Consider the following 14,207-nt stretch of genomic DNA (forward strand, 5'->3'; position numbering starts at 1 on the left):
TCTCTTAGTTGAGAGCACTTGCTTGCCTCTAGCAAGCAGAGCAGACTCGAGAAATTGCTGCTACCAAGAAAACATGATTTACTCTATTCTTTCCCAAGCTTTCTCAAGCTTTCTGTGGATTCAGTTATTCACGTCTGGGTGTATAGGCGGGAAAGCCAGACAGGGAGTAGGGGTGGAGCAAAGAGACTGCAGGAAGCTCCCTCTGCCACTCCTGCGCAGACCACCGAAGAGGCAGCATGTAACTTGCCCAGCTGAAAAAGGTACCAAGCCATATGGCTAACGTAGATAAGGATAATGGGGTAATATGTGTCATAAGAACTAATAAGTAGCCTGACCTAAAGGGCCAATCGGCTTTATAACTTATAGAGATCTCTGTGTGATTGATTTTCTTTGGGAATTGCCGGCTGTGAGGTACTGAGCGGGACAGAAACCCCAACAAGCCGGTCCTCATGCTACACATATGGGACACTATGAAAGCAATGCTAAGAGGAAAGTTCATAGCACTAAGTGTCCACATAAAGAAAACGGAGAAAGCACACATTAGAGACTTAACAGCACACCTGAAAGCTCTAGGAAAAAAAAAAAAGAAGCAGACTCACCCAGGAGGAATAGAAGACAGGTAATAATCAAATTGAGGGCTGAAATCAATAAAATAGAAATAAAGAAAACAAAGACTCAATGAGACAAAGAACTGGTTCTATGAGAAAAATCAACAAGATAAACAAACCCTTATCTAAACTAATCAAAAGGCAGAGAGAGAACATTCAAATTAACAAAATCAGAAATGAAAAAGGAGACATAACAACAGACACTGAGGAAATCCAGAGAATCTTTAGGTCATACTACAAAAACCTGTACTCCACAAAATTGGAAAACAAAAAAAATGGACAATTTTCTGGATAGATACCAGATACCAAAATTAAATCAAGACCAGGTGAACAATTTAAATAGACATATAAACTGCAAAGAAATAGAAGCTGTCATCAAAAGCCTCCCAACCAAAAAAAAAAAAAAAATCCAGGCTTTAGTGCAGAATTCTCCCAGAACTTCCCAGAAGAACCAATACCTATGCTTCTCAAAGGGCTGCACATAATAGAAACAGAAGGGACATTGCCAAATTCTTTTTATGAGGCTAAGTTACCAGGATACTGAAACGACACAAAGACTCAACCAAGAAAGAGAATTACAGACCAATCTTACTCATGAACATTGACACAAAAATGGTCAATAAAATGCTGGCAAATTGAACCCAAGAACACATGAAAAAAAAAATCATCCACAATGATCAAGTCGGCTTCATCCCAGAGATGCAAGGATGGTTCAATATATGAAAATCAATGTAATTCATCATATAAATAAACTGAAAGAAAAAAAAATATGATCATCTCATTAGATACTGAAAAAGCATTCGACAAAATACAACGCCCCTTCATGATAAAGGTCTTGGAGAGATCAGGGATACAAGGAACATACCTAAACATAAAAGCAATATACAACAACCTGACAGTCAACATAAAATTAAATGTAGAGAACCTCAAAGTGATTCCACTAAAATCAGGAACAAGACAAGGCTGTTCACTCTCTCCATATCTATTCAACACAGTTCTTGAAGTTCTGACTAAAGCAACAAGACAACAAAAGGAGATCAAGGATATTCAAATTGGAAAGGAAGAAGTCAAACTTTCGCTATTTGCAGATGATATGATAGTATATATAACTGACCCCAAAAACTCTACCAGGGAAATCCTACAGTTGGTAAATACCTTCAGTAATGTGGCAGGATACAAGATCAACTCAAAAAAAATCAGTAGCCCTCCTTTACATAAATGATAAACAAGCTGAGAAAGAAATCAGAGAAATATCACCTTTCACAATAGTCACAAATGGCATAAAGTATCTTGGGGTAACACTAACCAAAGAAGTGAAAGACCTATTTGACAAGAACTTATGGGGCTGGAGAGATGGCTCAGTGGTTAAGAGCACTGACTGCTCTTCCAAAGGACCTGGGTACAATTCCCAGCACCCACCAACCAAAGATCCAGTTGTACGGGATCTAACACCTTCATACCAATGCACATTAAATAAACCATCATATATATATAAGTCTTTAAAGAAATTGAAGATACCAGAAAATGGAACGATCTCCCATGTTCTTGTATAGGGAGGACCAACATAATAAAAATGGCAATCCTACCAAAAGCAATCTATAGATTCAATACAATACCCATCAAAATCCCAACACAATTCTTCACAATAATCAACTTCATATAGAAAGACAAAAAACCCAGGATAGTCAAAACAATCCTGTACAATAAAGGAACTTCCAGAGACATCACCAACTCTGACATCAAGCTCTATTAGAGCTACGGTAATGGAAACAGCCTGCTATAGGCATAAAAACAGACAGGTTGACCAATAGAACTGAATTAAAGACCCTAATATTAATCCACATACACCTATGAACACCTGATTTTGACAAAGAAGCCAAAATTATACAATGGAAAAAAGAAAGCATCTTCAACAAATGGTGCTGACATAACTAGATGTTGACATGTAGGAGAATGAAAATAGATCCATTTCTATCCTCGTGCACAAAACTCAAGTTCAGATGGATTAAAGACCCCACTATAAATCCAACCACAATGAACCTGATAGAAGAGAAAGTGGGAAGCAGTCTTCAATGCATTGGCATTTCCTAAACATAACCTCAGTAGCACAGTGTTTTAAATGAGACTCAGTTTTAAATGAGACTCTTAAAACTGAGAAGCTTCTGTAAAGCAAAGCACACAGTCAATAAGACAAAAAGTCAGCCTACTGAATGGGAAAAGATCTACACCAACCCCACATCAGACAAAGAACTGATCTCCAAAATATATAAAGAACTCAAGAAATTAGACATCAAAATTCCAAATAACCCAATTTTAAAAATGGGGTACAGAACTAAACAGAGAATTCTTAACAGAAAAATCTCAAACGGCCAAAAGACACTTAAAAAAATGTTAACATACTCAGCCATCAGGGAAATGCACATTAAAACAACTAAGATACCATCTTACACCTGTCAGAATTGCTAAGATCAAAACCACAGTGATAGCTTTTGCTGGAGAGGATATGGAGTAAAGTTAACATTCATCCATTGCTGGTGAGAATGCAAACTTATACAACCACTTTGGAAATCAGTATGGCAGTTTCTCAGAAAATTGGGAATCAACCTACCTCAGGATCCAGCAATACCACTCTTGGGCATATACCCAAAAGATGCTCAATCATACTACAAGGACATTTGTTCAACTATGCTCATAGCAGCATTATTTGTAATAGCCAGAACCTGGAAACAACCTAGATGTCCCTCAACCAAAGAATGGATAAAGAAAATGTGGCACATCAGACAGAGGTCTGATCTCCAAAATCAAATACAAAGAACTCAAGAAACTGGACACCAAAAGATCACATAACCCAATTTAAAAAATGGAGTACAGACCTAAACAGAGAACTCGCAACAGAGGAATCTAAAATGGCTGAAAGACACTTAAGGAAATGTTCAACATCCTTACTCATCAGAGGAATGCAAATAAAAACCACTCTGAGATTTCATCTTATACTTGTAAGAATGGCCAAGTTCAAAAACACTGATGACAACTTATGCTGGAGAGGTTGTGGGGGAAAGGGAACACTTCTGCATTGCTGGTGGGAATGCAGGCTGGTACAACCCCTTTGGATGTCAGTGTGGTGATTTCTCAGAAAATTAGGAAACAACTTTTCTCAAGACCCAGTAATACCACTTTTAGGTGTATACCCAAAGGATGCTCAATCGTGCCACAAGGACATGTGCTCAACTATGTTCATAGCAGCATTGTTTGTCATAGCCAGAACCTGGAAAAAACCTAAATACCTCTTGACTGAAGAATGGATAAGGAAAATGTGGTACATTTATACAATGGAGTACTACACAGTAGAAAAAAAAATAACGACAGCTTGAATTTTCCAGGAGAATAGATGGAGCTAGAAAATATTATTTTGAGAGAGGTAACCCAGACACAGAAAGTCAATTATCATATGTACTCACTCATAGGTGGTTTTTAAACATAAAGCAAAGAAAACCAGGCCACAAACCACACTCCCAGAGAACTTAGACCAATGCAGACACTAAGAGAGACTTACATAGATCTAATCTACATGGGAAGTAGAAAGTAGAAAAAGACAAGATCTCCTGAGTAAAATTGGGAGCATGGGGACCTTGGAAGAGGGCTGAAGGGGGAAGGGGAGAGGCAGGGAGGAGAACAGAGAAAAATATAGAGCTCAATAAATATCAATAAAAAAATGTAAAAAAAAAAGAATATTGAGCTAATAGGAAAAAAAAGAAAATGTGGCACATTTACACATTAGACTCAGCAGTAAAAAAAAAATGACATCTTGAAATTTGCATGCAAATGGATGGAACTAGAAAACACCATCCTGAGTGAGGTAACCAAGATCCAAAAAGATGAATATGGTATGTACTCACTCATAAGTGGATACTAGCTATAAACAAAGAATATTCAGCCTATAGTTCATGACCCTAGAGAAGCTAAGTAACAATGTGAACCCTAAGAAAAACATATATAAATCAATCTGGAAGTAGAAATTGACAAGATCACCTGACAAAATTAGGTGCGGGGAGAAGGGAGGGTAGAAGGGGGGGGGAGAAGGGAGGAGAACTTGAGGAAATGGGATAGTCAAGATGGAGGAAGGACAGAGATGAGAGCAGGAAAGATATCTTGATTGAGGGAGCCATTATGGGGCTAGTAAGAAACGTAGTTCTAGATAAATTTTCAGGAATCCACAAGGATGACCCCAGCTAAGACCCTAAGCAACAGACGAGAGGGGGCTTGATCTTGACTTGCCCTGCAGTCAAACTGATAAATATCTTAAATATCACCATAGAATCCTCATCCAGCAACTGAGAAGAGGTTTTTACCCAAGGAATAAATGTGTGTGTGTGTGTGTATACACATCTATGTTGTATGTATCTATCTACCTACATAGTACATACTGAACAGTCACACTCCCACCTACCCTACTCTTTCCAACAAATCTATTACAGTTACACAATGATAGGACATATTCCTGAGTACACATGTCCATGTTCACACACACACACACACACACACACAGTTAACATTATGTTTAAAACACACATGAAAAAGACATTTTAAAAAATGGTTAAAAAGAGAAGATAACAAGATACTGAAAATTCAAATACATAAATGTGACTGCCTTGTAAGCAAACAGACATAATTTCTTAAGAACTGAGGGACAAGCCGGGTGGAGGTGGTGCATGCCTTTAATCCCAGCACTCGAGCAGGCGGAGTTCAAGGCCAGCCTGGTCTACAGAGCTAGTTCCAGGACAGGCTCCAAAGCTACAGAGAAACCCTGTCTTGGGGGGGACGGGGGGACAAAACAAAACAAACAAAAAACTGAGGAATAGATAAATAAGAATTAAGAATAGTTTACATAGACTAAGAAAACCATAGACAACAAAGAAAACTCTAGGCCTAATAATGCAGTGTCTGCCTGAAAAATTTAAGTGTGGTTAGGGATGTGGCTCTGTGGTGGAGTACTGGGTTAGCATGTATAAAGTCCTGGGTTCAATCCCAAGCAATGAAAAACAAATAAAGTAACATTTTAAAATATGAAACTATTTTAGAATGTTGAATAACATTCTGATGGAACATTATGAATATGACATAATAGAAAATTACCACAAAATTCCTAATTGAATTGAAATGAAATACTCTACTCTGAAAAGGCAGAGTGAATTATCTGAATAATGAAGTAATTCTGAAATTTATGAAAATATTTCAGCATGACATCTCCATCTGAACATACATAACTACAAATGGCTCAAGACTACACAGGAGCCAAAAACCATTTCTACTTTGATCCTGTGAAAGGTAATAGGAGGAAGCAGTGCACCAAAGCACCGTGTAACTTTCTAAACTTATTACAAAAGGGAGTGAGGAGGCCCAGGGTTTAGGATTGTCCAGTGATGAAATTCGTAGAGTGGAGTGTATAGTGGGGAAAAACTTTTGTTACTCAAATAACCCTATGAACACCTAACTCACAGACCGTTTCTAATGAACTCAACATGTCTCAATTAGCCTGAGTGTTTTCTTAAAGTGTACGAAAATTACTCATGGGTCAGAATATAATTTTGCTAGTCCCCATTCTGATTTTTACTAATCAAAACAATTTGATTACTTTAAAGCAAAATCTTATTCCTGAAAAAGATGAAGCACAAAATATCAAAGAGATCTTTAAATAGGCCACCAAATTTGCTTTTCAGAAAATATTCTTACTGTAATGAGGTCATTCCCTTTAACCATTCTTCCTTGGTAAAAAATCCCATGCTTTCAGCCTCCAACTTCCACGCTAAAACTAACATAATAATCTGTAAGGAAGAGAACATAAAGGACAGGAGAAGTCAGAGATGACCATGGCTGCACTCCTCATGGAGAACATTCTTAAACAAACATTTCCAGTCGCCCACTACGAGACACTACAGCTGCTGAGTGTCAGCTACCAAGCGGCTGAAAGGTGCCAGCATTGAGGCAGTGTTCAGGAATGCTGGCGCTCACTCAACTTAGGGTGATTAAAAAACCCTAGTGTGAATTTACAATATTACTCATGAAGAAAAAATATCTTCCATATATTAAAGCCTCAATTTTTATAAATTTATGAAAACATTATAATCTGTTTAAGTTTCATTTTACTTAGAAATAAAACATACATTTTCAGGTTCAACACCAATGTCTTCACAAAATTTTTCCATTCCTTCTGGCCCTACAACTTCATCAGGACCTTCAAAGACAAAAATAATTCATACACTTTATTATACTTTATTATGTACATGACTTAAACTATTACACTAAAAACATCTGTGAAAATCTCTTAATACTTTTTATATAAATAAGTGAATTTAAATTTTAGCATAGCTCTGAAGAGAATACTTAGAAATTTTATTCCTTAAATATAGTACAATATGAATCAAGGACTCTCTTCCTTTTCTTAGTTTAGGTCTCATTATGTAGCCCAGGCTGGTCTGGCATTCACAGAAATTCACCCACTTCTCCCTCTGAATGATGGGATTAAAGATGTGAGCTATCAGGCCCAGTGAGTTAAGGACATTATTTAAAGGAGCAGTAAAGAAATATTCCACTATTATAAATCAGTATTTCACAAAAAGAATAAAACAAACCAACATGAACTCACTCATTTTTAAAAAAAACAGTACTAAAAATTTATTCTGAATAAAACTTTTGACAATGTAAGGCTATAAAGCATGTGGAATTTGAATTATCTTTTTTGTTTCTCATTTTAAACTAGATCACTTAAAAAAAAAAAGCAATTCTTGAATTTTTTTTATTAGAAGATTCCCAAAATAAAGGAACTGTATCACTGCTAATTCTTCTGTGCCTAGAAATGACCTAAAACATAACATTCAAATGTTATGATTTGAAATATGACATAAATTTATCACTACAAAAATGTCTTGAATCAATGTTACATTAACCAAAAGAAACTTCTATTTTCCTTACTATATACATAAAAAGACCCTGTAAATAAAAACGACAGTCACCAGCAGGAGCCCGGCTGACGCCTACACACCTAAGTGAACTTGGTTGGAAAGCCACTGAAAGGTGCACACTGGATTTTATACTTTCAATATTTGGTGGATGAATTTTTATGCACGGATAAAATGAAAATCATTATACCATGGATTTTAGCAAGGATTCAATTTTTCATTTTAGCATGAGTTAGAGCTAGAAAAACAATTAATTTTGTTTATATCCTCTATCAGTAACTCATTCTTCTCGTCCCCCTAAGTTCAGCCTTTCTCACTCTTTTCTACATGTTGCTGTCTCTACAAGTCCATTTGTTTACAAATATACATATTTTCTAGATTCTGAAAATGACAGAGCTCATGCAGGTTTCTTCTTGAGACTGTGTCCTCCTTGTACATTTTAACTTTCCTTTCTTCAACTACCAGAAAATACTCCAGCTTTAGCTAGTCAAGGTGACATGAATTTATAATCCCAGCACTTAGGAAGTAGAAGCAGGAAGATTAAGTGTTCAAGGCTAGTCTGGGCTACATAGGACCCTGGTTCAATACAAAACCCTCCAAACTTAAGTCATAGACTGAATGAATTTTAGAAGGTATGTTTCATAGTACTATAATTAGGTTACAGACACAACACAAAAGCCAATGCATTATGATTTTCTTAATAAAAAATATAGCCTTCTACTATGTGATCAATAAGGTTATGTTGGGCTAGAGAGATGGCTCAGCAAGTAAGAGCACACTCGCTGCTCTTCCAGAGGTCTTGAGTTCAATTCCCAGGAACCACATGGTGGCTCACTCCCATCTGTAAAGAGATAGGGTGTCCTCTTCTGGCTTGTAGGCATAACATGCAGGCAGAACACAGTACACAAAATAAATAAATAAATCTTAAAAAAAGGTTAAGTTAACACGCAATTAGAAATCAAAGTAGGTTCTACATAAAACATACATATCATCTTAGGTAGACAAGATCTACAATGTGTTAAGTATTATGTGACTTCCCAAAGCAATGGAAATAATAGACCTAAGTGTAAAGCAAAGCCTATACCAAAGTTCACTGCCTGACTGAATGTCAATAATACTTTTAATATGATAGGGGAGTTCAGCCAGTCACATTCTGTTTTTGGGGCGTGCCACCCTCAGGCTAAAGCCTGCCTATAAACCTAGCAAGCGCTCCGCTAGCTCTCTTTTTTGCCTGGCTCCTGCGCCTGGACGGATCGTTTGAATTCTGGTGTAAGCTGTTGTAAGTCTTACTTCTGTTTATTAAAGCTGTATATTTTGTATTAAGATAGTCTGGGGATTTTTCATTACCAATCGCCCTGCGGCATCATTAAACTACAGCCTTCTAATAAAACTACAACTGGGTAAGATGTGTGTAAGTGAATTCAATTAATTCTTTCAAGTTCTTTGATTTCCACTCAATCAAGCAGTCATGCAAATGATTTAGCTCACTGTATATTGCATTTAAACTATGTAATTCTATCTTATTTTTTAATTCCTTGTGACAGATTAAAAAATGCTGTTTTCCCCACAGATGGCTAGTATACAATTGGCTTTCTATTTACTAAACTGCATATCCATAAATTCAACAAATTGCTCATAAAAAGATCTCGAGATAGTTAGGCGTGGTGACACACGCCATTAGTCCCAACACTAGGGAGGCAGAGACAGGCAGATCTCTGCAGGTCTGAAGCCAGCCTGGTCTACAGAGTGAATTTCAGTACGCCCAGGGATGCACAGAGAATTCCTGTCTTGCAAAACCACCAGCAACAAAAAGGCAATGTGGTCTACATAGCAAGTTCCAGGCCAGTGAGCACTACATAGTGAGCCCTGTCTAAAAGGTAAGAAGATAAAGAATTCCTCTGTACTGAACACACACGGGGCTTTTCTCCTCTACTCACTACTCAAATTCTACATAGCATCTACAGAGAATGTAAGGAACCTACACATGATCACAAGTCTCTAAGAGGGTACATGAAAACACCGCCTCATTTTATGTAAAAATATAAATGTTCTCAGCTACATGTTCAGGGTTTAATACAATGCCATAATAAATACTCAGGAAACAAAAACCAAAACAAACAACATGTTTAGTGACAGTACCTTCACAATGAACTGGACAAGAGATTAGTTAACACATGTATCTGAAGATACTCTAAAGTTGTTAGCAGTAATACTACCTAACACACTGAGCTCTGACATGTATCAGGTACTATGCTAAGACTCTGCATGTCATCCACTCTTGAGTGGGCCTAGCTTTTGTCTCTACCATAAAGGATATCCCCATTTGGTAAGAAAGAACATGTACTGTTCACCAGCAAATAACTGATTCCTTATCAAGGAAGCATCTGCCAAAATAGTTTCTGTGGACACTATCTGAAATTCTAGTACTTCCACATAATACTTGTATGAGCCTTCACAAGTTGTAATTTCCTCACCTATAAGCTTACTGTTTACTATGGTCTTCCTCATGAGAAGCTACATTTGATAGCAGAGATCACGTCCTGATTTTTTCATTATTATATCACAAGTACACAAGTACTATCACAGTGTTGAACTCACAGAAAATGTTGAATGAATATTCACCGGATGACTCGTTGAATGACAGAAGATACCTCAAGTATACTTTACTAACTTTTTTTCACTAGAAGTAAAAATTAGTTGCCATCTGCATAACTCTGTCTTGAGGGTCAGCCAACTATAGTTTGAATCCTGGTTCTTGGACTGTATCATCACTGGCAAGTTAATCTAAGCTTGCTTCAGTTTTCATTTATAAAATAAGGACAAAATCTCTTACTTGACAGATGGTTATAAGAAAAACAATGTATTTATCACAATCCCTACAACAATGATAGGAATTATTATGTTGGCTAATAAATATGTCAGAATAAAAAACAAATACTTGATTAAAATCTTAGAATACCCAGGTTAAGTTTCAATAAGAGCTAAAAGCTAGCATTCAAAAAGAAAAGAAAAAAGAAAGAAAAGAAAAGATACATACACGCTAATTAATCTTTATGGCATCTAGTAACCTTGTAAGTGAAGTAAGATGAAGAGAACCTTTTGATTCTATATAATGTATATGTGAAACTGGCATTTAAATAATGGGTCAACATTTTAAATAGAGGTCAGTTAAAATAAATGAATTCTCTACATTTAAATTGGGTTAGTGGTTGTCTTGGGATACCAGTAATAGCATTTATTTCCCCTGATCTAGAAAGATTCTATTCTGCTATTAAACAATTTTAAATTATACAATTAGGATCACTCTGCTGATCCCAATAACAAAGATGCTGCCCCCTTTTCAGACTAGTCTAGCTATCCATACAGTAACTCTGTAAACTAAGCAGCTACACTTTAACATGGCAGTACAAATAGAAGGCAATAACTACTAAGCATCTTGACTTTAAGCAAATACTTTTGAAAATAATGACAAAAAAATAAAAGCAGAAAAGTAGCTAACAGACAGGAACGAGAAAAAATAACTTTAATATCAGGGAAAAACTGTCATATATGCTCTGAAGAAATTAACAACAAGTGCAAAACAAGTTTTTTGTTTGTTTCTTTGTTTTCAAAACAGGGTTTTTCTGTGTAACAGCCTTTGCTGTCCTGGAACTCTTTGTAGACCAGGCTGGCCTCCAACTCACTGAGATCCACCTGCCTTTGAGTGCTGAGATTAAAGGCTTGTGCTACCACACCCAGCAAGGGAAGCAAGTATTCTTGTTCATGGGTTTGCTTCACTATGGACCTAGATCTTCCCATCAACCATTTGTCAAACCCAGGTAAGGTTAGTATGCTCCTCCAAATAGGTTCTTCTGATGCTCTCAAGGTTGGGTTTTGTATCTTGTCAATTATCATGTATCTTCATGATCTACTACTTAACATACTGTAGTACTATCACTCTGTTTTCTTATTATTGTATTTGCTGTAAAATTAAAATTAAAGAGTAAATGTGTTATACATTATCTCTGAAGTTTAAATTGTTTGTCACACCACCCCAAAAGCTTCAGAAAAATGTTTCTAGTTCAGAAAAAATAGAGAATGGTGAACAGAAAAATATTTTGCATATTGTTTCCTAGAAAGTGAATAGAAATGCTTTAGGAAGCTGGGTGCGGTGGTGCATGCCTTTAATCCCAACACAGCAAGTGGATCTCTGGAGTCTGAAGGCATCCGGGATAACTGAGTCAGTTCCAGATGGTCAGGACTACAGGGAAACTGTCTCAAAAAAAAAATCAAACAAACAAATTAAAATGTTTTGCCTACTTCTTTCCCTGAATATTTTAGGAATGCATTTAATGTAACTGTTTCTATTTACTCACAAACTATAAATGAGTTCCTCCTCTCGTACAGAATACAGATGTAAAGAAATACCAGTCTTGGAATAGTACCAAATTCTTCAATCAATTTATAATCCTTTAGCCTTGACCCTAATCCCAGCACACAGTACTAAAATCTAACAGGCCTGCACTAAATAATGTTTAAAGAATAAAACACAGATTTTAAATGCATATGACTGGTGTCTTGATCCATGGATTTCATTACCTGCATACTCATAAAACCAAGCCAGGCACTTCTTTCTTGAAAAATCTTCCTCTCCACTGATTATTCTAGCAGGAGGCTGGGATCTGCAATAGCTTAGAAAACACAAAGATGTCTAGAACCTACTAAGACTCAAATCTTACTGAAAAACTAAATTCAACAATTGCTTCCATGCAAATGAAACAAAGTAGTTTTAAGTTAGCATCATGGGGAAGAAGTTAGGCAGTAGCAATATGGACCTGTACTCTATGCATAAGAATCTCTGATCAATGAAAACCCCAATGCCACTTTGCTTGCTACCAAATTCCAAGAGCAGTGATTAAAATTATTTCCCTATTTCAATATTATAAAGAAGTGTAGCCTAAGTCTCAGCCCAAGACTAGAAAAGAAAGTATAAATATCCCTCTTTTTGTCTCTGTACTGAGGGCTTTACTCACACTGCTGGGTTTGCTCTCTACCACTAAGCTATATACCTGACTGAATGCCAAAAATTCTTACTGGGATTCTGCTACTCATTTGTATGGAAACTCTACATTATAGCTTAGGATGAAACACCTAAAATCCAATGATACTGCCCTTCAGCTGTTTTAACTGGCTTAAATATCTTAGGTATGATTCTCAAAAACAGCTAATAAAGGTCAAGCAGAATGATAACTATCAAAGAAAACTGTATCACATTAATCACCCAAGAACTATTACTTAGGTTATTTCACTAAAATACACCAAGATTAAACAAAACAAAACAAATGACTACAAAAACATGCGGATTAAACAAGCCACCTTTCTCCTATTTTAAGCAATGTTTCTCACTGCATCTCTCTTTAAAGAGGTATTTGTTTTATTTAGTGTTGGCATTTTAAGTGGCAACCATTATCACAAAGACAGCCCAAAGAATAAGTTGGGAGCTGAACTGCAATGACTTTCCGCAGCAGGAATGCTTTTGCCATGACTGAATGATGTGTATGCCACAAGGGGAGCAAAGGCTCTGACTACAAGTCTGCTTTGTTTTCTTTTTCTCTAAGAGAACACAGAACACCATAGCTTACAAGTGATTAAAACTGACTGAAGAGCTAACTGCGGCTGAAGGCTAAAACAGAAAAAGCACGCCAAGCTTTACCAACCCTGTGTAAGGAGAGCACGGGTGGAGTGGAGGCATGCTGCCTTCAGAAGCCGAGGCTCTAGGGACTTCAAAGGCCTCCTCCTGCTGAGGTGGTCCAGGTTAGGCCACTTGAAATGCTAACTCAGCAGACCAATTATAGCACAGGCTTCCTTTCTACCATTCCCGAGGCAGCTGTCAAAATTTTTCATGCTCTGCTCCTTTCTTCACACTCTGACATTAACAATGTGTGGGCCAAGCTAATTCTTCTTGATATAGTGAACCCCGGGGACGCTGTGAATCTCAGCAGATCTGCACTCCGCGTTTGGTGGACAGGACGAAGGTAGAAGGCAGGGGGAAAGAGCACGATTGACGTATGGTTGTCTGTTTCCTACCCTCTGGGCACGCAGACAACAATGTGGGGCAAACCCCAGAGCTCATCCAAGTACGCCAGAGCACACGCACGGGCCAACACGAGGTTTGGTCCCGCGCGGAGTGGAGACTCGGGGCTCCGCACCCACCGTCCCGCCGAGGAGAGGGCTCGCCCCCTCGCCATAGCAGGCGCCCGGCGGCCTGTCCCGCACCGGAGGAAGGAGATCCTGCGGGGTGGGGCACGAGGTACCTGGAGATTTTACACTTTTTGAGGCCTGCGTCTTCCGCGACCGCCGCTGCCACTCCGGGGGCTTTTCTTTTCTTCTTCACTGGCATCTTCCGCCTTCCCCGGCAAGGTGGACAGGGCGGCCGGGGAGGGGGGTCGCGCTCCGCCGCAGCTCCGGCTCCCGCCTGCCAGGGACCGCAGCGGAGGCCCGAGGCGCGACCCCGCGGCGGCCCGGCCCTGGGTCTCCTCCTCGGGGCCGGCCTGGCACAGCGCAGCGCTTCGCCCGGCGGTACCGCGGCTCGGGCGCTCCAGGGGCAGGGAACGCCGACAGCGCGGCACCTCCAGCAGTCTGGAAGAGCAGGCGGCTCAGTCTG

General features: G+C 38.3%; 1 protein-coding gene across 3 annotated transcripts in view; it reads right to left on the reverse strand.

The window, feature by feature from the left end:
- Dcun1d5 (defective in cullin neddylation 1 domain containing 5) overlaps positions 1-14,085 on the reverse strand; it is a 30,138-nt gene extending 16,053 nt beyond the window's left edge. For all 3 annotated transcript variants that reach the window (XM_048429221.3, XM_048429222.3, XM_087905880.1), the window contains exons 1-4: positions 13,858-14,085; positions 12,143-12,234; positions 6,770-6,840; positions 6,339-6,430 (exon numbers count right to left, since the gene is read on the reverse strand). In XM_048429221.3, the coding sequence (XP_048285178.1) occupies positions 6,339-6,430; positions 6,770-6,840; positions 12,143-12,234; positions 13,858-13,943 (341 nt within the window). In that variant the 5' untranslated portion in view covers positions 13,944-14,085. The remainder of the gene's footprint in view (positions 1-6,338; positions 6,431-6,769; positions 6,841-12,142; positions 12,235-13,857) is intronic.
- Positions 14,086-14,207: the final 122 nt, after the last annotated feature.

This window comes from Myodes glareolus, chromosome 4, assembly GCF_982192425.1.
Source record: "Myodes glareolus chromosome 4, mMyoGla1.1, whole genome shotgun sequence".
Classification (NCBI taxonomy): Eukaryota; Metazoa; Chordata; class Mammalia; order Rodentia; family Cricetidae; genus Myodes; species Myodes glareolus.